The sequence below is a fragment of the Strix uralensis genome, chromosome 1 (assembly GCF_047716275.1).
Source record: "Strix uralensis isolate ZFMK-TIS-50842 chromosome 1, bStrUra1, whole genome shotgun sequence".
Taxonomy (NCBI): Eukaryota; Metazoa; Chordata; class Aves; order Strigiformes; family Strigidae; genus Strix; species Strix uralensis.
The window spans coordinates 173,410,954-173,432,321 of NC_133972.1; the positions used below are offsets into that span (position 1 = coordinate 173,410,954).

Sequence of the window (21,368 nt, forward strand, 5' to 3'; positions counted from 1 at the left end):
TCAAGTATAGGTGACCTGTGGGAAGGGATTAGATACTTCCTTGTCTGGCCCACCCTGTCAGATAAATAATCTGCCCTGTTTACAAGAGAAGGGACAGTCTGTATTCAACCCACCCAAGCTAGAAACAGTTTTGGTTGGGGTTTTTTTTTTTTTTTTTTTTGAAAGGCATCAGCTGTCTGCCTCACCATCCCTCCAGCAATACAGGGTAAACCCAGGGAACCGCTGGAAGCTACCTCAGTTTGCAAAGACTTCGCATCATGCTCTTCTCAGGCTCATGGCAGCAGAAGGAACTTATGAGCCCTCCTGCGGCTGTGAAAGCAGTTATTCAAAGGCTTATTTCTGAGTCAAGACAATCACTCATAATTGCCATTTAATCCAGACTTGGATTAAGGATATTAATGAAATAATTTATTGGAATGCCTCATGTCCCAGCTTGCAGTGGCTCAGGATTAAAGGTCTAGAGAAGCCATTCTCAGAGCTTGGGATGAGCTAAACTGAGCTCTTCCTGATTCTTTATTTCGTTTTGAGTAACACATGTTCAGCTAGCCAAAAATATCACTAGTATGGCTAAAAAGAAGCTGTAGTGAGAACCAGACTATATGTTATCTACTCATTCCCTGTGGGACACCCGCGATAGGCAGCCATCCCCCTTCCACAGCTACACAGAAGTGCCAGTTCTTCTTTGGAGGGCACAAACTTGATATCCTGGCACTTGATCCTTGCCTTGGAAGCCCTCTCTGTGTCTCTCATTAGACCGTCCTTCATTTTATCACAGGGATCCAATTTCTCATAGGTTAATCGTTAGCTTTCCTTTGCAGCCACTCTCCTTGGCATCACCAGTGCAACATTTACAACCATGTGGCAAGGGCTAATGTCAGTCCAGTTTGAGCTTGTTTTACAGCAGTCTGAACTTGGCTGACTGTTGATGGACACCGAGTACAACTATGTAAACCCAGAGAGCTCCTTAAGCACGTTTTATTTATGCCAAACCACAAACATGGATCTTCTCTTCTGCTAAACTGTGCTGGAAAAGGAAATGCATGTGTTCATTCCTTGTGTTCAGAGACAGAGGGTCTGAAGCACAGTGGAAAGGGACCTGGGGGTCCTGGTGGACAACAAGCTCAGTATGAGTGACCAGGGTGCTACAGCAGCAAAGAACAGCAACAGGGTGCTGGGCTGCATCAGCAAGGGCATCACCAGCAGAGATGAAATCTACTCAGCACTTGTTAGGCCACACCTGGAATACTGTGCTCAGTTTTGGTCCCTGCTATACAAAAAAGATGTGGCCAGGCTGCAGAGGGTCCAGAGAAGGGCCACAAAGATAATCAAGGGACTGGGCAGCCTGTCATGTGAGGAAAGGCTGAGAGAACTGGGTTTGTTCAGCCTTGAGAAGAGAAGGCTTAGGGGAGACTTTGTCACCATGCTCCAGTATTTACAGGGTGGCTACAAAAAAGATGGAGACTCCCTTTTTACAAGGAGTCACACGGAGAAGATGAGGGGTAATGGGTACAAGTTACTCCCGAGGAGATTTCAGTTGGACACAAGAGGAAAATTTTTCACAATGAGAACAATCAGCCACTGGAATAATCTCCCCAGACAAGTGGTGGACTCCTCAACACTGGACACTTTTAAGATTCAGCTAGACAAGGTGCTGGGCCATCTTGTCTACGGTGCTTTTGCCAGAAAGGTTGGACCAGATGATCCTTGAGGTCCCTTCCAACCTGGTATTCTATGATAATCTCAGTTTAAATATTGTTCTACCCCTTTCCTCCATACTGACAAAAGCATTCCTCTTTAAAGATTCTGTTCTATTTTTCCTTTTTTTTTTTTCCCCCTCTTCATTTTTGCAACATCAGACCTCAAGGGAAGAAGTGAGGGGAGGAAAAAACCCTCTGGAAGCCTTTCACATTTCTCTTCCTCACACCCCCACAGGGGTTTCCCACCTCTCACATGTCTGCCAGACTACAGCTGTTTTGTTTTCCCCTTAATCTGATCACTCACCAGGGAGCAGAGGCAGAGCATAAGCAGCAGTTCAACAGCAAATGCTCCTTGCTGAGAAGTTTTCATCACACCCACTTCCCTCTCTGCACCAATTAAGATGAATCAGCCAAAAGCCCATCTCTCCAAACCACCTACAGGTGAGCAAAGGCCCTGTCATTAGGCAGATGAAAGAGCAGCTAAACAACTTTGATGACTGCCCTTCCTCAGATCACCCGCCAGGACCACTTTTCCACCCCATGCATCCCCGATGGGCAGGGAAGCAGTGCTGCCAACCCCGCTGCCATAGGAAGCAGCTCTGGGAAACAGAAGGCTGATGCACTTTTTTCATCAACAAGGATCAATAATCTGTTGGCTATGCATCAAGAGCTTGACTCATCCCCAGGAGAAAGCACAACGTGGGAAGGTTTCTGATGAGCACTGTTCAGTCCAAGGGCTTTAGTGCCTGCAAAAGGTACCAACATGCAGGCTTTATGTTCCCATCTCTTCAGGATGCTGATGCAGAAGCAACAGGCAGGGACAGAGCTCCATCAGAGCCTCCAGCTGCTCAAACAACCTCTTGTGCAGGGAGAGGTATTGCTTGTACACCCCCAAGCTATAGATCGAGATGGTCCTACCTCCTTCAGCCGCAAGCTCCTATCACATCCCTCTGAGGTTCAGCAGGCTGGTGTTTGGCAGAAGGTGAAGTTCAAAGTCCCAGATGTGGGGCTGAATGTCCCCACGCAACAGGACAGGCTGGAGGGGGGCAGGCTAAGGGGGGATGGAGTTGCTGCCTTCAGCTATTTAATGAGGAGGTGGCTACAGTGAGGCCAGAGCCAGACTTTCCTTGGAGGTTCACAGAGAAACAACAAGCAGCTGGTTACAAGATGCAACAAGGGAAGTTACAACCAGATATAAGAAAGACAAAAAGTTTGCCAGGGCCGTGATTAACTGCCAAAACAGGGACCCTGAGATACAGTGGAGGAATCTCCCTCCTCTCTGGTGATATTGAAATTTGGCTGGAGAAGGCCCTGAGCAACCCAAAGTTGGCCCTCCTTTGTGCAGGAGGTTGGACTCGAGCCCTCCAGAGACCTTCCCAACCTCAGCATTTCTGGGAATAGGCTGGGCATGGGCAGCAGATGCCAAAACAAGGCAAGAGGAACTTCTCACTACCTCCTACCACCCAGAGATTTATCTTATCAAACAGCCACAGTATCAGAGCTGTTCTTGTGCCATCACACAGTGCAGGACATCCTCAGCCTGCAGGCAGGAACCCTCCAGCCCCCAGAAGGACTTTTAAGCATCATTATGTAACTAGAGCAGCCCTAAGCCCATCCCAGTATCAGCATAAGCAGTCAGCTTTGTTCCTACTAAATCTGCCTTGAGGTCTCCTCCCAACCAATATGAACAACAGCCTCTTATGAGAAGCACATTAGTAACCCAAGAAGTTACAGGGGAAAGTACCACTTCTGGTTCTGCCTAAAACCAGATCTTTTGGTTTTGCAATTTTTTTTTCTTTAAAATAAAAGGAAGTAATTGCAAGGGAAAAATGCTAAACTTTTGACTTTACATTTCACTAGTCAAATACTGGCAAAAATGCTAGTATCTTGACTTTGGGCTACCAAGTGTCTTGGGCATCAAAGCACAGGCTTTTCTGTGCCTACAGAAAAGACACTTCATGGGAGAAGCTGAGTTGAAAACATCCCTGCAAGGGCTAAGGCAGGTAGGGTTTATCTGGAGTCACCAAATAACCCCAGTGTTGGGCTGGGAGAGGGATCCTACTCTGAGGTTTCTGTAATGGGGGCATGATCCTGCTCCACAGGGTCCTGAACAGTGGAAAAATCCCTGTCAGATTGGGCATTAGGCCAGACTGCTGTTTTGTGCCCCTGTGATGTTAATGGTGAGTAGCTCAGCTTCTCCAAACTGTATCTCCAACCTGTATCTCACTTGCTTATGGCTAAGGGCCAGGACAACACTCCCCAGACTTATCAGCCTCTCTGAAGCTTAACACATTGTGTTACTCACCCTGGTATGGGTTATTTGATACTTGGCAAATGAACTCTCCACCTTGCTTTTGCTTCATACCTCCCATGCACTTGGATTTCCAATCTTGGCTTTGCTGAGCTTTTTGACAGAAATGGTCAAGCCCTATAGAACTGGTTTACAGGGCAACACACCCTTTGGGGAAAGGATGCTTCATTTAAGCTCCTGTAGAATAGCCAATATTTACTATTTAGCTGACACTGGCAGGTCTTTGCAGCCCTGACATCCTAAGCATGGCCAATGAGTCCTTCAGTATTGCACAGAGCCCATCTGCCAGCCTGGCCCTCCTCATCTGCTGCAGCACAAGAGGCAAACACAAGACCTCCAGCCTCATTAGCTGAGCTCTGACTGGAGTTGAACCACCTCAACTTTGCTCCAAGCATGGCCTTTTGGAGAGAAGCAGGATGCTTCAATAGAGACAGCAGAGCTATTGAGGAAAGCACAGCCCTGTAAGCATGAAATATCACCAAGCACTTACTTTGTGGATACACTGCCTCAGCAAAAACAGGGTGAGGATGGGAAGGACCCTGTGGGACAGCAATTGACCAGTCTTTCCCCCCATTAACCCATCAGAGGATCACAGCACTGATGGAAAACAGGCCAAAGACCAAATTACTCATTTCCCCCCAAAGCTGCAGTAGAATTTGCTTTCTGGGGTGATTTTCCACTGCTCCCCCAGCAGCTGTTCAAACTGCTGCAGCTGCTCTTACTAATGCAGCATCTGTCTCTTACATGGTGCTTGAGACTTTTTCCTCCAGGAAATACTTAAAAAAAGAAATCTATTGGTTTAATGAAAACACCAATAGTGTTCATCCAATTGCATCTTGCTCCTTTTTGCTGCTACAGGAAGACAGGAGCACTGTTTCACTAGGGGCTTGGCTAGAATTACTCCCTTATTTGGGATGGAACAAACTTTCCACCACAGTTAGTGGCAAATACTCACTTTCACCTCTTTTGAAAGCCAGAAAGCATTTAGCGGGGTGGGCAGAAAAACATCTCCATCCACTGGGACCAGACTGGTTCCCTTTGTTTCACAGCTACAAATCCAACACAGGGGTCAAGGCATGCTTGGCAGCTCCTGCCTGTTGCTTGTGCAGCTGATAACTGGTCTACCTTTGCCAGAAAAACAAATTTGCCACCATTCAGATTGATTTAGATCCCTGGTTTAGGAGTCAGTTGCCTCATTAAAACCAACATGAGCTCTTGGGGCTTGCAGGAACAGTCCAGTTAAAGTTTCCTAAGCTGCCACATCTCAGCCAAGTGGTAGAGCACACCCCAGTGCGGATGTGAGATAAAACTGCATTGGCTTCACCTGTACATTTCCCCTTACATTTGTCATGACTCTGCTATCATGTAGCAATTCAATTTTGGTGGCTCAGTTTTGCATACAGGCCCTTAGGGACCAAGCACAAATGGTTTTTGAGATCTGCAAGCAGACTCCTTGCTTGAAGGCAAAGGATTGCCTAACAAACCTGATCCCCTGCAGACAGCTGAGCATACACAGACCCCATTATAGAGACTGAGCCCTGGCTCAGACCTCTGCCCATCAGCTCATAGCAGAACCACATCCTGGATGAGTTGCAAAAAGCCTCCAGTCAGCGATCTCAGAAAAATCACTTCCAGTTTTAATGAAATGCGTTTCAAGTACCCAACTTCCAACCAAAATGTAGTTTAAACACAAGAACAAGTGGCTGTAAATGAACACATGGGAAGCACCAAGAGCTCTGGACTGTAGCAACCTGAACATCAACCCTAAGATGCCAGAAGGCTTTGCTGCCAATGTAACAGCTTGCTTACACCTGAGATTCACTGGTATGTAGGTTAACTGTTTGCCAGGTACATACTGATATCACTTTTCTTTTTCCCCCTCCCTCTGGAAAGCAGCAGATTAGGCAACAGTTTATACCAGCCATCCCTGCCTGCTCCATGCCCAGCGGGAGCAGACCAGCAAGGATGCAGCCTGATGACGAAGCTGTCCTCCCACACAGGCACAGCTCCAGCAAGGTTGGTACCACCCCCCAGCACACTCACATCCCACAATATTCTGGCCCAGCCCCACCACCAGCACCATCCTTTCCCAGTGCTAAATCTGGGGCTGGACAGTTTAGTTTCTGCTATAGATAGTGAGCTGAGCTAGAGCCAGCTGAAGCAAGTAGGGAAAGGAAAACATGGCCCCAAATGAGATGTCATCTCTCAGATCAAGGTTTAACCACATAGGAGTGATTAAAGAACCTCATGCCAAAGTGAATTTCATCCCTTCAATGTGAAACCTGCTCTTTAATCCAGCATCATCCCCTCCCTCCTCCTCCTGCCATGTCATCCACTCCCTCCCACAACATTTTTCCATTTTGATTATGTTTGTGCAATTGCACAATTTTCTCCTCTCTTGGAGGTAAAGAGAGCACAAAATACCCTGACAGGTAAAACCCTGAGTTTTTTACTTGCCTCCCAGCACACCCCTGATCCAAGCCCAGGTCTTATACTGCAGCTGCCTGTTTTGGTGCCGTCATTGCCTTGCGTTTCCCCACCAAGCCATTTCAGAAAGTCTGAAAAGGGCAGCACAGCTCCACTCCATCAAGGAGATGGGATTAGATCTAATCTTGTTTAATCAGCACAATTAAGGCTCTCATTCAATCTTCTTCCTAGACTCCGGAAGAGGAAAAGATCCAAAGCACTCAGGAACTCTGAAGAGGAATTAGAAGTTCACTTCAAAGTCACTGCAGTCAGGATGAGTGTCACAAGTCAGCAATACCTGTTTCAACTAGAAACCCGGTGTTTTCTTTATATACAAGAAGCACAAAATGCCTGTATCAGACTTTCATTAGACAACCCCCAGCCCCACCCCTGCAATGACTGCAGCAGCACGTAAAAGAAAGCTTTCCAATAGCACCAAACAAGCACGATGTAACATAAGAGGCACTGTCTCAGAATTCAAAGTCCTCATCGGCCATGTCGATTGCCCAGGCAAACTTCTCCCTCTGTGTCTTGTTATAGATCTTCTCGATGGGCACGCCGAACTTCTTGCACCTGTACAGACCACAGGAGAGCAGTGGGGATGTGCTACCGATCATACTCTGCTCCCACCACAGCAGTCCTCTCTGCTCAGGGTACAGCATCTTTCACCCATGCAAACTCCTTAGCCCCAAGCTCCTTAGGAAATTAACTTTGTGCCACTGCCAATAAAGACATGCAAAGTGACCCCTTCCTGCTCTAAACCCAGAAGGAACATCCTGCAAACAGTTATTTGCAGCAAGGGAAGCCTTAGATTTAGATTTTACTGGCCTCCCCCAACACCTCCAGGGTTTGGACAGGTTTCTCTGGGTGGAAACAAAGTTTATTCCTTTCCTCCAAAGACTCAGGCACATGTTTATGCCCCTCCCCAGGCAGTGCTAGGTGATCTGCATGTCTCTAAAGGAACATTTTCCCCATAGCATGCCCAAGACTTACCAAGCTATGCTAATCCTGGGGTCCAGGTAATTCAGCTTGGATGTGCCCAGAGCTATCTGCTTGTTCTCCTCCTTATCTGTGGCCTGGACATTCAGCTTGTCCAGCTGCTCTTCCAGTCGCTTCAACAGCTTCTTTTTCTTCTCCACATTGCTGAGGGTAGAAGGAAGAGCAACACAGACAGCATATTAAAGGGGAAGAAGCAGCAGAGGTAAAATACAGAGCAGTCCGCGGCAGCCTGGGAGCGCAATGGGAAGTCAACAAGCTTCCGCGCAAAGCAGCCTCTACACTCACTTTAAATCCTGTAGGCTCAAGCCTTATAAATACTCCAGAATGGCAAAGTGGAAGACGCCATTAAGCACTAACCCATTTCCCAAGTACATTGGCCTCATAAGACACTTTTAAAAATAGAATTATTATTACCAAAGTGGAGCAAGCACAAAAGCCAGCACCCAGTAGAGACCACCTCCTCAAATCCAGGCTCCATGAACAATGACCATCTCTGACAGCCTCCTCTGCATCTCGGCAACACAAGCCATAAGCAGAACACAAGAAACCCCAGAGTAAAACTTAAAATACAACCCTTGTTTCTCTTTTTCAGCCTTCTCTCGTCTCTGGACATTAAGTCACATTTGGGCTCTGGGAACAGGGAGCAAATTTGGACAGACCCCATACAATGACTACTGAAGAGATCAGCACAATCCATCACTCAAGATCCACCCCACAAGGCAAACATGCATCAAGGTCAGTCTGTGCGTTGCCAGCTTCAACCTCAAGCTAAGCATCCTTTACACCATGGCATTTGTAGGATGATTTCCATCCAGCAGCTTGGGTTGAAGTCTCAGTATTTAGTGAGGTGTGCCCTATCACAAAGAAATCCTCCCAGATGAGCTTTTTGCTATCCTTCCGTTGCAAGGAACCATACACAAGACCTCCACCCATCTGCCAGGCTGCCATGGGACAAGAGGCACCCAATACCCGCATTTCTGTTCTGATGAGCTGCACATAGGCTGTTGGACTGCACCATCCCCATCTGCAGGCCCTCTGCAAAAGAGGATCATAAGCAAGAGTCACTCACGCTTCTGCTTTGGCATCTTTTGTGTCTTCAAACTCATCTTCAGCTTTTTTCAGCTCTTCCTGGGCTTCTTCCACCTGTTGCTTCTTGGCATCGATCTGTGAAGGTAAATACAAAGTCAACTTGTGCTCCTGTCCTCCCTGTTTCAGCTGCCTCCCTCTTTCCCTTTCGTTTGCCACACCACTCTTCAATTTCTTACCAGCCCTACTCCATCCCCAACAACTTGTCCCTGAAGCACCTGCTGAGCTCAAGCATTTCTTAGCATCTTGCAAAAGATCCTCACAGCACAGATGCCAGAAACACTTGCAGCTCTTATCTGTTCATCTTGTGAAACTGCCTGAGACTGACTGGCTCATGACAGCACTGGAGCCCTCTGCAAGTTCCCAAGCTCACCAGTAGAATGTGAACAAAAGCTGAGGACAATTAAAAGTGGTAGTTTGAGGCACTTCCATAGCAGATCCATGGAATTTCAGCCTGTCCTCCTGTGAGCAGCCATACAGGAAAATCAATTTCCCTGGTCCCAAGCCAACCATGTCAAACCTGTACCATCACAAGAGCACCCAGCTTGGTTTGAAGTCACCAAGTGATGAAAAAAAAAACCACCAAAAAACAAAACCAAACTATGACAAGTGTGATTCATCCAGCATTTGATCTTAGCCCATCACTCTTCACCTCTGGGTTGCTGATGTCTCTGCACCAATTAAAAAAAACACTATTCCTGGTTCTTTCCCTGCCATGCTTGATCAATGCGATCTCTATAGGCATCAGGTTATTCACCCTCCTTCTCCCCATCCCCCCAAAAAAGATCAGAGGCGAGATCAGGTCTGGGGACTCTCAGTTTAGTCGGTCTCACCTTGGCCTGGAGGTTCTGCATTGACTTCTCAAAGGTTTTCGGTGTAGACCTCTGATGATTGCACAGGATGGCCACAGCTCGGTTAGCTCGGTTGTAGGAGAGGAGCTTTCCCGCAACATTGTCTTCAGCTGGAAATAAATAGAAACATCATTAAGTCTCCTTTCTGGAAGGTAGGAAAGGCAGGGAACAGACCAGAACAACAGCAAGGACGTTCTTTGCCTTTCCCATCCTTTCTCAGGGGAGAGCAATACTGGTTGAGGAAATCGGTGATGGACATCGCTGAGCCCACTGGCCACACAATGCAGCTGGCGATACCACGAACCCTGTTAGTAACTCACAGTTAGTGAGTGCCTTGAGCTGCTCCTGCAGGGTGATGGAGGCATTGTACGTCCTGAACACTTTGGCACTCAAACCATCCATCAGACTCTGGAGGTGTCTGTTCAAGATGGATGTCTGGAGGAAGGAAGGTAGGACAAAGTGAGGGGGAAAAGGAAGAGAACAAGCACAAGCCAGGACAATAAATCACTTGCTCTTCAGACCATCTTCTACCTAAGCAACCAGATTAGGTATTAAAAAAAATAATCTTGTGTAGCTTGCAGATCTATTTGGTGGATCATGCCCTCATCTACCAAAAACTGGAACAAATTCCACCTAAATCCACAAAGAATTTATCTGGAAGTCAACAATTTCTGCCCGCCTATGTCCAAGAGGATACATTTTGCATCCAATATCACATCTCACATGTATCACATCTGATACCTGTTTTACAGAGTATGTAAGCCTGCAGTTGGAGTGGACACAGAAGATGCTAAGAAGAGTCATCCAGTGTTTGGAGGAAGCCTTACATTTACCAAGAAAGCCTATGACAGATAAATCTTATATAACCAGAGAGAAGCAGCCTCTTCAGAGGAAGGATGGGCAAGTGGCTTTGTAGGGGATGCAGGCAGAGGGGGAGCATGTGTGACAGCACCCCATATCCCATACTGAGGAAGAGGAGGCAGAAGGTTTTTACAGGGGAGTAGCTCAAGAGGGAAGGCTGCAGCACATCTCTCCAGCACCCTCGTGTTTCAGCAGGCTCTCATACTTCTGCCAAGCCCAGGCGAGGTGCGAAAGCGTCAAACAGCTGAGGTTTGACACCTCCAGCAATGCCTCAAGCAACATGTTCGTGGGCAGGCCTTCCCAGGCTAAAAAAAGCCCAAGCAGATGAGTTAGAGGAGGGAAGGAGCAGGAAGCCACATCCTTAGCAGGGACACAGGTTACTCATGGGTCCAGGCAGGTAGCTAAGCCTACATCCAGAGAAGCAGAGATGCTACCCGTGCAGGAAGAGGACAACAAGAAGTATCACAGCATCCCTACAGGGTGTTCAAACTGTTACAGTGGTGTCTCTGGAGAGGAGAGAGTTAAAACCAGGGTAAGGGATGACACTGATGCAGCACCACAGCCTGGGAGCCTGAAGGCTGGACAAGGGTGTCATGGGTTTGTTGCTGCTCCCTCTGGGCCATCAGTGCTGTTTCAAAAGTTTAGAGGTGACAACTCACATTGAGCCTGTCAAAGAGGTCATCTGATGGGTCCTTGTTTTTCATGAAGAGCTGCAGGTTCTTGAACACCTAGAAGAGGAGGAAAGGATGGCCCTGGTCAAGGACAAGATGCAAATTTCTCCCAGACATCTCCCTCATCTCCATCAGCTTCCTCATCCAGATTCAGACCTGTGTAGTACACAACCTACCACACCACCCACCTTCTCAACTTCAAGGGCTGCCACTGGGACCTCAAAGTCACAGGCCATTTTCCCAGATCTCTGCTATCCCTGGCACTCCAGTTTCCCCACAAACACCATTAAAGTAATTTATCCCATAAATCATTTATCCCATGGGCAAAGCAAAAAATAAAATATCAGTGAGGACAGTTCAAGTCCTAATGCCCACCTGTCAACTGAGGATGTTCCAAGCAGGAGGAAAGACTTCTCTCTCACAGTTCATGGACTAGAACAACCTTGAAATCCCTACCCCAAAGTTCCTCCTCCTGCTCCAGGGTCAGCATGTGTGTCCTCATCACCCAGCACTGTTGCATCTCATGAGTGTGCTGCCACTGTGGTGTTAAAGCTCAGGAGGCATCTTTGCAACAGGTTTCAGATGCAGATTTGAGACTGATAACCACTGAACAAACGGAGCCACCCAACCAACCCTGCACCCAATCGCCATACAGGCCGCTGCCTCCATTTCTGCCCCACTCACCATCTTCTCCACTGACACTTTGTTGTAGTAACGGATCGAGTCTTTCCCAAGGAAATCAAACTCCACCACATGCTCCTGCCCATCCAGTTCGGGGTGCAGTCTGATGTGCTCCACACGCAGGGAGCAGCAGCCAACCGTGTCCGCAGTCTCCCCTTCCTCCTTCTCATTGCCAGCTCGCAGGGCCAGCTGGAAGGAGACAGCAAGTCATCCATCCCAGTCCACCTCAATTCCCCTTTCCAAGGTTATTAAAGTGGATGTGGACACCAGGGGCAAGGAAAAAAAAAAAAAAAAGGAGCTTTCTCAGGACAGTGCCTCACTGAATGGCTGCAGGGACTCTGGTGGAAACCAAGCAGTGATTGCCTCCAGCAGATTATCGCAGTGCTCTAGGAAACCCTAGAATATCCCCCCAGAGTAAAGTTATCCAGCTCCCCAGTGGGGTCTTTGCCACCACACAGATACACACATGCAGATAAAGCCCAGGAAGGACAGTACAGCTCCTGCACTGCCACACAACTGTGTCCTCACACAAGTGACAGCAGATGGTAGGAGTCACCATCCTCCATGATCATTGCCAGATACCTCATGAGGAGCAACCCTGGCTAGTACAACCAACAGACACCAAAAAAACCTACAGGCTGGGTAGATCAGGTAAGCTAAGCCCAAACCTCAACAGGGACTGGGGACCCAGCAGCCAGGGTGAGGCTGCAGATACCTTATCAATGAAATAGAGGGCCACTGCTCTTTGCCGCTTCTTCATCTCCTTGGACTTCCAGTCGGCTCGGTACTGAGCACGGATTTTGTGGACAACACCCTTTAAACGCCGGGCTACCTCGTATTTCTGCCAATCCTTCTCCCCCTGGAAAGAGAGTCTGAGACATTTTCACCCAGTGCCCCATCTTCCTTCCACCCCTACCAGTCAAGCCCTGTTCTGAGAACACCTCCAGCATCTAAATGCTGCTTAAACCACATCGTTTTCTTGAGAAAAATCCACGAAGAGTAAAAAAATCAGAGCAGAAACAGCTCATCTAGGGCTTCTGTGCCTTCTCCTGGCTGTGCTGGACCTGGGGTTCTGGCCAAGTCTGAGCTGCTCATGGTTTGGAGGTGTCCTCCACCAGCTAGCAGCCAGCACACAGCCAGTGAGGAACCAAGTGGTCAAGTACTACATGGCCACAGGCTCTTGGCCACCACCAACGTGGACTGACACAACACGCTTGCTCAGTTGTGCCCAACTTACACAATTTCCTTATTTGCTTTGAGGACTGGAAACAGCTTTAAATCACTCTTCCCTCCCCACAGTGTTCACTCCCTCCCTCCTATGGCACTACAGATGGTGATCCCACCCCTCCCTAACCCTTCATTTACTGGCATAAATTAATTCAACCCCACAGACTCTGGTCCCTGCAGGACCTCTCAGCCCCTGCCTGGCTTTCAACAGCCCTCCCTGGACACACATGACCAGCACAGCACAGGGATGGCTCTAACAGTACCAATCCATCCCCTCGAATAGGTTTAATGTTTAATACTCATCTCTGTCCTTTTCTCCTCACCATTCAATGGCACACCAATTAATTTTTACACCCTTTTTTGGGGGGGAGTGTGGGGGGGAAAAGTATATTTTTGCTGATGTGCCATATCTCTGCTTTCCCCTGATCTTTCCACCTGGCAAAAAGCCAGGGGCCCAAAGGCAACAGCTCTGCCTGAACAACAGCATCACTCTAACCTTCAGCTTGGAGCTGGGGTTCAGCATGATGTACTTCAAAGTGTTCTGGATGTTTTCTGTCCACGAGGCCAGCCAGGTAACTGTGTTGTCGAAGCGCACCTCCTTCCACTTGTGCCCTTCTGGCGGCTCAGGGATCTTGGAGTCCCTGTGGGCAGAGCAGGGTTACAGCCCTCAGACCATGAAGAAACCAGTCATCAGCTCTACTGCTTCTTCACAGTGAGCCAAGGATAGCCAACACATTGGAGCATAACTTACAGAAAACGTACAGCCCACCCCAAATTGCTCCACAACATGATCAGCTCTTTATCCTTTGGATGCTTGGGACAATGGGAGAACTTCCTGGGCTGGTGGGGGTTTTTGAATCAAGCCCAAAATGTCTTCATATGGGTAGTGTAAGACCAATCCAACTCATGTAACTTGGAGGTCAAACAGTCTTACCCCAATCACTGCTTTTCCTCCCTCCAGGGATGACGCTTCCTCCTCCTGATGCTTCCAGCCAGCATGAGGTACCCATAAAATGAGGAGAAATAGCTCATTTGGAAGGAGAACAGGAGGAGGAATACAGAGATGTCCCTTCTTCAGAGGGGTCATAGGAGCACTGCAGTGTTTGTAGTCAATGTCAGGTGAACAGCGTGGGTGCGAGTGACAGATGGGAGCTGCTGACCAGCTTCCAGGCCACTGCACATCCACAGAAAAACTAAAAGTCAGATCTAAACACAAAGCAGACATCTGGAGGTGACCAGGAGGCAGTAAAAGGGCTCCAGTGAGTTCAAACCTCAGGGTGTGCAAAGCAGTGATTGTAGAAGATAACAAAACCCCATGGCAGCTCCAAGCAGCAGAGATGTGCTGTTTGTCCCAGTCCCAAAAGCAGCCCCATGAGTTCAGCTCTTCCCATGGCAACTCACTTGCTGCAGTTGATGACAACATCCTCCGGCATGATCCTCCTCTTCAGCATGCCCATTTTGGGGTGGTCACCACGGCCACGGAAAAGCCCTGGCGGCTCAGTTTTGAAGTTGCCTATCTTCTCCCGGTGCCCATCAAGGATGCAGTACCCATATTCCTCCTGGATCTTATCTGCCTCTTCCTTCAGTTTCTGAAACAAGCACCATCCCACAGGATGAAACCAAACCCCTAAGACTCATGCCTGCCCTCACTACATTCCTTTTCCTGGGGAAAACAAGGCTGGAAAGGCAGAGCTCAAAGGGTTGGAGGAAGAGATGAGCATGGATCCAAGTCCACTCCCAACTGATGGCTCATCTCCGTCCACTTTGCAAACCCTCACAGTGATGCTGTCCCAGCATGACATGCTGATGGAACAACCTGTGCGCCACCAGTCCCTTAGCAAGGTCCTCCATCCTCTGGACAGGGCAGGACCCCAAACTATGGTCCGAGGATGACTGGTACCTGCAAAGCCATGAAACATGCAGCATCTGCAGATCAACTTAATGAAGAGGGTGTGATGGTCATGGAGACAAAGTTGGTCCAAAGAGGTCCCAGGTAAGGGCATAACACCAGAAAAGGAGAAAAGCAGGAGCCAAAATACCCCAAGCTGGTCCCAAAACATATCAGCCAGTCCCAGATGTCACAAGAAACAGTCCTCACCTGCTTCTCCTCTTTGGAGAGTGCTTTCCGTGCCTCACTTTTGTCCACAAAGTACTTGTGGATCTCTCTGAAGTCACATTTGTCCAGGTCCTTGATTATCTTCTGTTCATCTGAGGTCATCTCCTGAGGAAGAGATGAGAGGGGCTGGGTAAAGCCAGGAGGCAAAACTGGCTCTTCACAGGGCTGCTGCCTTATGCCTCTCCTTCACAGAAAAGGAAATAGACACCCACATGCCAGTTCTTTAGAAAAATCAGAAGGAAGCAGCCACCCCAGCTATCCTAGCCACAGCCACCCAAGGGCAGACAAAGCTGCCATAGCAGGAGGCCAGGCTGCCTCTGGACACCTGAGCCTGCACCCACAGAGAAGCAAAAAGCAGCCAGCTCTGGGGTGAAGCAACCTCTAACCTCTGCTGTGGAAGCAAGTGGTTCCCAAGCATGCCTGCAAGCAGCCCACAGGGACTGCAGAAGCAGCACCAAAGGTATTCGGGGGGCACATAAACTTGCCCTAGTAGGGGTCTTGCTTTTATTTGGGGAGAGAGTGGTGGTGCTGTGGGAGCATGAGGTTAATCCTTCAGAGGGACGCATGCCCCAAACGATTTGTGAAGCTGTTTGCAAGACCCAGCACCTGCTTTCTTAGGTAGCATCGCTAAAGTCAGCGAGAGCACAAGTGTCAACCTCAAGGATGTTGCAGACAGCAAGCCCCAGCCCAAACTCGCAGGAGGCAAGAAAAATAATCATAGAATTTAGAATATCATAATTATATGTTTATAAATAAAGGACACAAAAAAATCCCTCATCCCCTCCATCCCACACCGCAGCTGGGGACGACAGCTTTCATGCTGAGTGTTTGATGTTGAGGACAGACAGCAAGGAAGCCCTCACAGGAAGGTACCTTCCTCCAGTCATTGAAGAAGTTGTTCTGGAAGACCTCCTTGGTCGTGTATTCGTGATCAAGCATTTTAGCATAGAAGGTGGCAATTTCCTCCGTGGCCAGGCTCAGCTTCAGGGGTTTACCTAGGAAGGGAGGGGACCTTTAGCATCAGTTACAGGAACAGCCCAACCCCGCAGCCCCAGGCAGTTGTTTGGCGAGTCCCCATGCTCACCACAGTGCCGAAACAAGGACCAGGGTTAAGATCAGACATTGGCAACACTTTGGCACCCCCCTGCACCAGGCACAGCCTCATCTGTGGATCAATACCCAGAGCATGTGGCACACCAGGATGCTGTCACAGCCCATCTGCAATCACACACTTCATTTTCTTTTCCAGGAGAGTGGAAAACTTGATTTATGTTAAGGTCACTGAGCCACAGGACTTTCAGCAGCCACTCTACCATGATGAGTCTCAAATTAATGGCTCCACAGGACGACACAGAAAGGTTTGCTTTCTGACCATGATCACAGCCAGAATCCCACTTGGAGAGGTTTTATCTCAACTACTTTCCCACACAGATGGAGCAATCATGGGAAGCCTAAAGCTGAGATTTGTGCAACAGATACAGATGCAAGAGCCTCTCATGTTTGTCCAGTGGATCTTGGATCATTTCTTGGAGGTGGCAAAGCCTCTGTCCTCCCCTGAGCTCTTTGGCTTGAGCAATGAAGTCTAATGAATCCAAGGAACATCTTGGCTCTTCTTAGGAAGCCAATGCTTTGAAATAGCTTTCCCAGGCAGGCTGCAGGAAAAGCACCCTGCAGAGCTCCAATGGATGGTTTAATTCTACCTGCACCAGACACTGTTTTTTGGGGTTCCTGACCCCCACCTGTGCTGCAGGGCATGGTGGGTCACAGCCTTATAGCAGTGCCGTGACAACCTACATACACTAGCCTGCCTAGTCATGGTCCCTTCCTACTTGGGGTTGATGCCTGTCCACAACAAACTCTTTCATCCAGGAATGGTGACACCTTTTAGCAAACAGGGCAACATCACCCAAGATCCCAAGCCGAAAGCACCAGCCTAGATGCACACAACATGCAGATGGGTCTCCAGCGGCTCAGAGGCCACAGAGAAGGTCCAAACCCTACGCAGGACTACATACAGCTGCCAGGGCTTTTCCTCACAGAGACAAAAAAAGTTATCCGACAGCCCCATTGAAGTCCCAGCAGTGCCCTCTGGTGACAGCTTTGACAGACACCTCATTTCCCCAAATCGGCCTTTTTTTTTCTACTGTAAAAAAAAAAAACTACATATAGGAAGCCCCACTGAGGGGGCTGAGGAAGACCAAGATCCCATAGGACTGCAGTTCCCTCCCATCTCCAGCATCACTTGGTCAAGCCCCAAGGTTCTTGTTGCCTCCTTTCCTTGATCTGTCAGAAAACAGTTCAAGGCTGAAGCTGAGAGCAGGGAGGAGACAGCCCAGCAGGTATGGTAGGAAACCAAGGAGTACAGCAGAGACCTGGACCTGTCCTGTCAATCTCAACCCTTCACTGATGCACTGAGTTGCTGTAAGACGATGTGTGGTGGCCCTGAGGACAACATCAGAAGCCATGACCAGGAGCTTGGAGCAGCCCAGCCAAGCCCTGCAACATCTTGATGGGCTAGTGATGTGTCAGTCACTGAGGCCATCGAACAGGCAAACTGCAGCTCTCAAAAGCACAACCACATTTTCCCAGCTTGAGGAGAAACCATGCATGAGCTGACTTAAAGCTCAAACCCAAAAGGCATCTTAATAAGTAAATTTTTGCTTTCCTCCAGTCCATCTTCAGAAGAGGTACACAAGGATTTCAGGCACGCATTGCTTCCCCTCAAGAAACTTAGGGTCCGGCCCCACCACTGCATGTCCTGCAGCCAGGAGAGGCTGTGAGCAGACGTGCAAATCCCAGCTCCACACATGGTTGCATTACAGCACCCTAAAACCAGCTGCAGGCAGCCACACAGGAGCCCTCACCCTGCTCAGGGTGCTCCTCATGGGAGGGAATGCATGAAGCACCCTGCAATCATCAGGGGCTCATTAGCTCCCCAATAACCCTGTAACTCCATGTGCAAGACGCTCCAGCTTTAACCCAGGGTTCAGGCTTTATCCAATGGAATATTTAAGCCCTTTAATAATTTGTGGTCTGCAATACTTCCCCCTCCATACAAGAGAAGATACCAGTTCTTTGGCCAGGCAGAGGACACCCCCACAGGCCCCACATCCCATCACAAAGCTGACTTACCATCGTAATAAAACTGCACATCATCAGGCAGTGGCTCATAGAGGGGGGCGAAGTAGGGTCCTCGGTGCTCCAGCTGGGTCCACTTCACCCCATCTTCTTTCTTCTCCTCTTCCCACCTGGGACAGATGCACAGGGACCTGTGAGAGCATCCCAGCCCTGGGGTCTGAAACCTTCTCCCAAGGTCACCCTGGGAAGATACTCTGTGACCAGTGACCGTTGCCACAAAATGCAGATAAAATCCTGTTATCTCCACTACTGCCTCAGTTTCCCCATTCTTTGAAACAAGGAAGACTGCAATGCAACGCAGGGAAAGGTGTCTTGAGGAAGGGGACACACTTGTTGCGGTGACATGGAGGGACACAGGGGGAGAGGGAAGGAATGGATCAAACTCATGGGCACAGGCAGAGAGACCCCACTGCTGAGCCACAAAGTTGGCACAGAAGGGGCTGCAAGCACTGAAATACACCCTCCCCTTCCCTCTCCAGCCCTCACTGCTTCCTTTTTTTTAAAGGGCACCCAAAAAAAAAAAAGAGGCTCAGAGGTTCACGTGCATATGCACACAGGCAACACACAACATTCATGATTACTTATATCTATGATTTTAATGCAAATGAGATCTTAATGCACTTCTCCCCCCTCCAGGATTTTAAAGTCACTGCAAGCCTTAGCTATGAAATTAAGTTTTTTTAAAAAATTTAAAGTAAAAAAAAAAGTCAAAACACCCACCCTGAAGATCAGGAAGATAGCATTAAAAGAGATAACCCAGGTCAGGGGCAGAGGAAGAAGTCTGCTGGAAGAGCGTTGCTGAGAGCAGCGCATGGGATCTGCATGCTGCCGCTCAGCGCCAGCCAGGCTGGCACTGGTCCCTTAACCCCAGCATCTCTGGAAAAAAAACAAGGATTGCTGGGAAAACACAACAAGATTCCACCCCGGAAAAAAAAAAAAAAAAAACAAAACAAACAACAAACAACAAAAACAAACACTCTAGTTTTCCTTGCTCAGCAGTGCCCCGGAAGTATTTTTGACCTTTCTCCTCCACACGGGAAGTGGGGTGGAATAAATCAATCGCATCAAAATGCACGTTGGGCCAGGAAAACATAGAAAAAAGGTATTAAAGGAAAACCAACAAGCTACAGAAAACTTGAGAGAAAGCTTCTCAGAGACAGGCAGCCGCATGGGTGATATGCGGAGTGCTGCGAGGGCTTTGTCTCTCCTCCCAGACCCATGCGATCCCCAGCAGAGCATCGCCCACACTCACCGGCTGCAGCCCCCGGAGCTTGACCGGAGACAAATGGGATTGAACCGAGGGTGACGGACCCTGCGGTCAAGCACCGAGGTGGCGAGACGTCGGTACATGCCACCGACCACCCACAGAGACAGCGAGGCTGGTGGGTGCCCAACTCACCCCAAGCATCTTGCCCCAACAGTGGGGTATGGCGGTGGTGGGGCCCAAGGCATCGCCATGAGAAGCCACCACTGTGTCCACGCAGTCCAGGTTGTGACACTGCCCACGTGCCAAGGCACTGCAGCCTTATGGGAAGTGTAGTCCTGCACGTGTTTCGGGGCAAAACTGCTGCAAATCGAGCTGATGTTACGTACCAGACTCTCCCTTCTGTGCCATGCTCCAGCCCCCCAAACTAGGAATTACTTCACAAAAAAGCCACACAGTCCCTCTTTTCATGCCACCCTGTGCCCCACAAGAGCTGTCCCAAAGGTCTAGGCACCCATGGGCACCCCTGTCTGGGATAACACCCTAACAGCTTCCCACAGCCCAGGTTTGCAACAGGCTCCAAAGCATCCAGCCCCCTCAACCCCCCTTCTCTGCCCCAGATATTGGGGTGCTCTGGGAGACAGTGACACCAAGTGGCTAAAGCCACTGCTCCCTGCCACCTCGGGAAAAAGTACAGCAGCCATCAGACCCACTCATATCTTTTTGCGATGCTTTCCTGCCAGAAAGCTTGCCTGGAGCATCCAAAAAGTGCTGAAAATAGGGGGGGGGAGCATACAGCCCCTTTATATCCTCTACAGCCCCCGCTGTGTTAGAAGCTGTTTTATTATAGGGGGTTTTTGAGCAAATCATCTCCTTCCACGAGCCATGAGCATCTCCCTTACCTGGCTGGGCACCAACAAAGCCATTTCAGGAAGAATACATATTGTATATACCGTTACAAGAATTAAAAAACCCATTATACAAATACTACTGTGTATTCAGAACTTCCCTTTATCTCTCAACCCCCTTCCTCTTGCCAAGAGTGATGAGTTCAAGGCTTAATATAGCAGAGCAGTTAAAAATAGTAATAAAAAAAGATTTTTCACAGTTTTACCCTAAGAAATAGAACTAAAACCCCAACTGCATTACTGTTGAACCTGCCCACAGGCCAAAGGCACATAGGACACTTACCATTTCCATTTGTTTCCTGTCTCTTCTTTCTTTTCTTCTTTTTTCAACTCTCTCTTTGCTTTTTTGTTGTTCTTTTCTTCTCCTTCTTCCTTAGTTTTCCTTTTCTGGGTTTTCTGTGGGATATCTTCCTCTTCACTCTTCTCCTTGATCATCATCTTCTCTTTTGTTTCCTCCTTTGGCTTTTTCTTCTTGATTTTCTGCTTTTTCTCTTTCCCTAGCACATCTCCCTTCCCTGCCTTATCCTCTTCCTCCTGCCCAATTTCTACACTCTGCATCTCTCCCCTTCTTTCATTCCCTTTCTCATCTACCTTCTCTTCCTCCTCCTTTACTCCTTTTCCATCTTGGCTTTCCTTTCCTACCCCATCTCCTTCCTCCAGTTCATCTCCCACTCCTTTCCCTCTTTCCTCCTCATCTGTCTTCTCCAGCTCTTGCTCCTCTTCCAACATTTTTTCCTTCTTTCTTTTCTTCTTCCCCATCTTCTCCACTCCCGCCACTTTCACCTTCTTGCGCTTCTCTGCTTTCCTCTTCTTTTGCTTTTCCCTCCTGTCACCCTGTCCCTGGCTGCTGTTCCCTTGCTTGGCTCTGCCCCATCCCCCTGCCCAATTCCTGCCCCGATCAGTATCCTCCTCCTCCTTAATGCCCTCCACCACATCTCCAGGGCTTTCCTCAAATTCATCCTTCTTCCTCCCTCTTTTTCTCAGCAATCCTTTTTCCTGGTGCTTCCTTTGCTTTTGCTTCTTCTCTTTTTTTCTTTTTGGGTCTCGGGCATCCCCTTCTTGCTGTGGGACAGGAGGGTTCAGCTCCTTCTCCTCAACCCCACTCATAGCAGTGAGCCCCACATCCATCTCCAAAGCCCAAGGCTCTCCAGA

General features: G+C 48.7%; 1 protein-coding gene across 2 annotated transcripts; it reads right to left on the reverse strand.

Moving 5' to 3' along the window:
- Positions 1 to 5,624: 5,624 nt before the first annotated feature.
- Positions 5,625 to 19,587, reverse strand: TOP1MT (DNA topoisomerase I mitochondrial). Of its 2 annotated transcripts, XM_074889031.1 has the most exons (15): positions 19,357 to 19,587; positions 18,825 to 18,980; positions 18,099 to 18,214; positions 15,840 to 15,961; positions 14,949 to 15,071; positions 14,252 to 14,439; positions 13,347 to 13,491; positions 12,339 to 12,482; positions 11,627 to 11,812; positions 10,931 to 10,999; positions 9,731 to 9,845; positions 9,393 to 9,520; positions 8,543 to 8,637; positions 7,468 to 7,617; positions 5,625 to 7,047 (listed from the first exon to the last, which is right to left on the reverse strand). In XM_074889031.1, the coding sequence occupies exons 4-15, from the start codon at positions 15,903 to 15,905 to the stop codon at positions 6,945 to 6,947; spliced, it is 1,512 nt and encodes a 503-aa protein (XP_074745132.1). In that variant the 5' UTR covers positions 15,906 to 15,961; positions 18,099 to 18,214; positions 18,825 to 18,980; positions 19,357 to 19,587; the 3' UTR covers positions 5,625 to 6,944. The 2 variants fall into 2 exon arrangements, with proteins under 2 accessions (XP_074745132.1, XP_074745128.1); XM_074889027.1 differs by lacking the exon at positions 18,825 to 18,980.
- Positions 19,588 to 21,368: the final 1,781 nt, after the last annotated feature.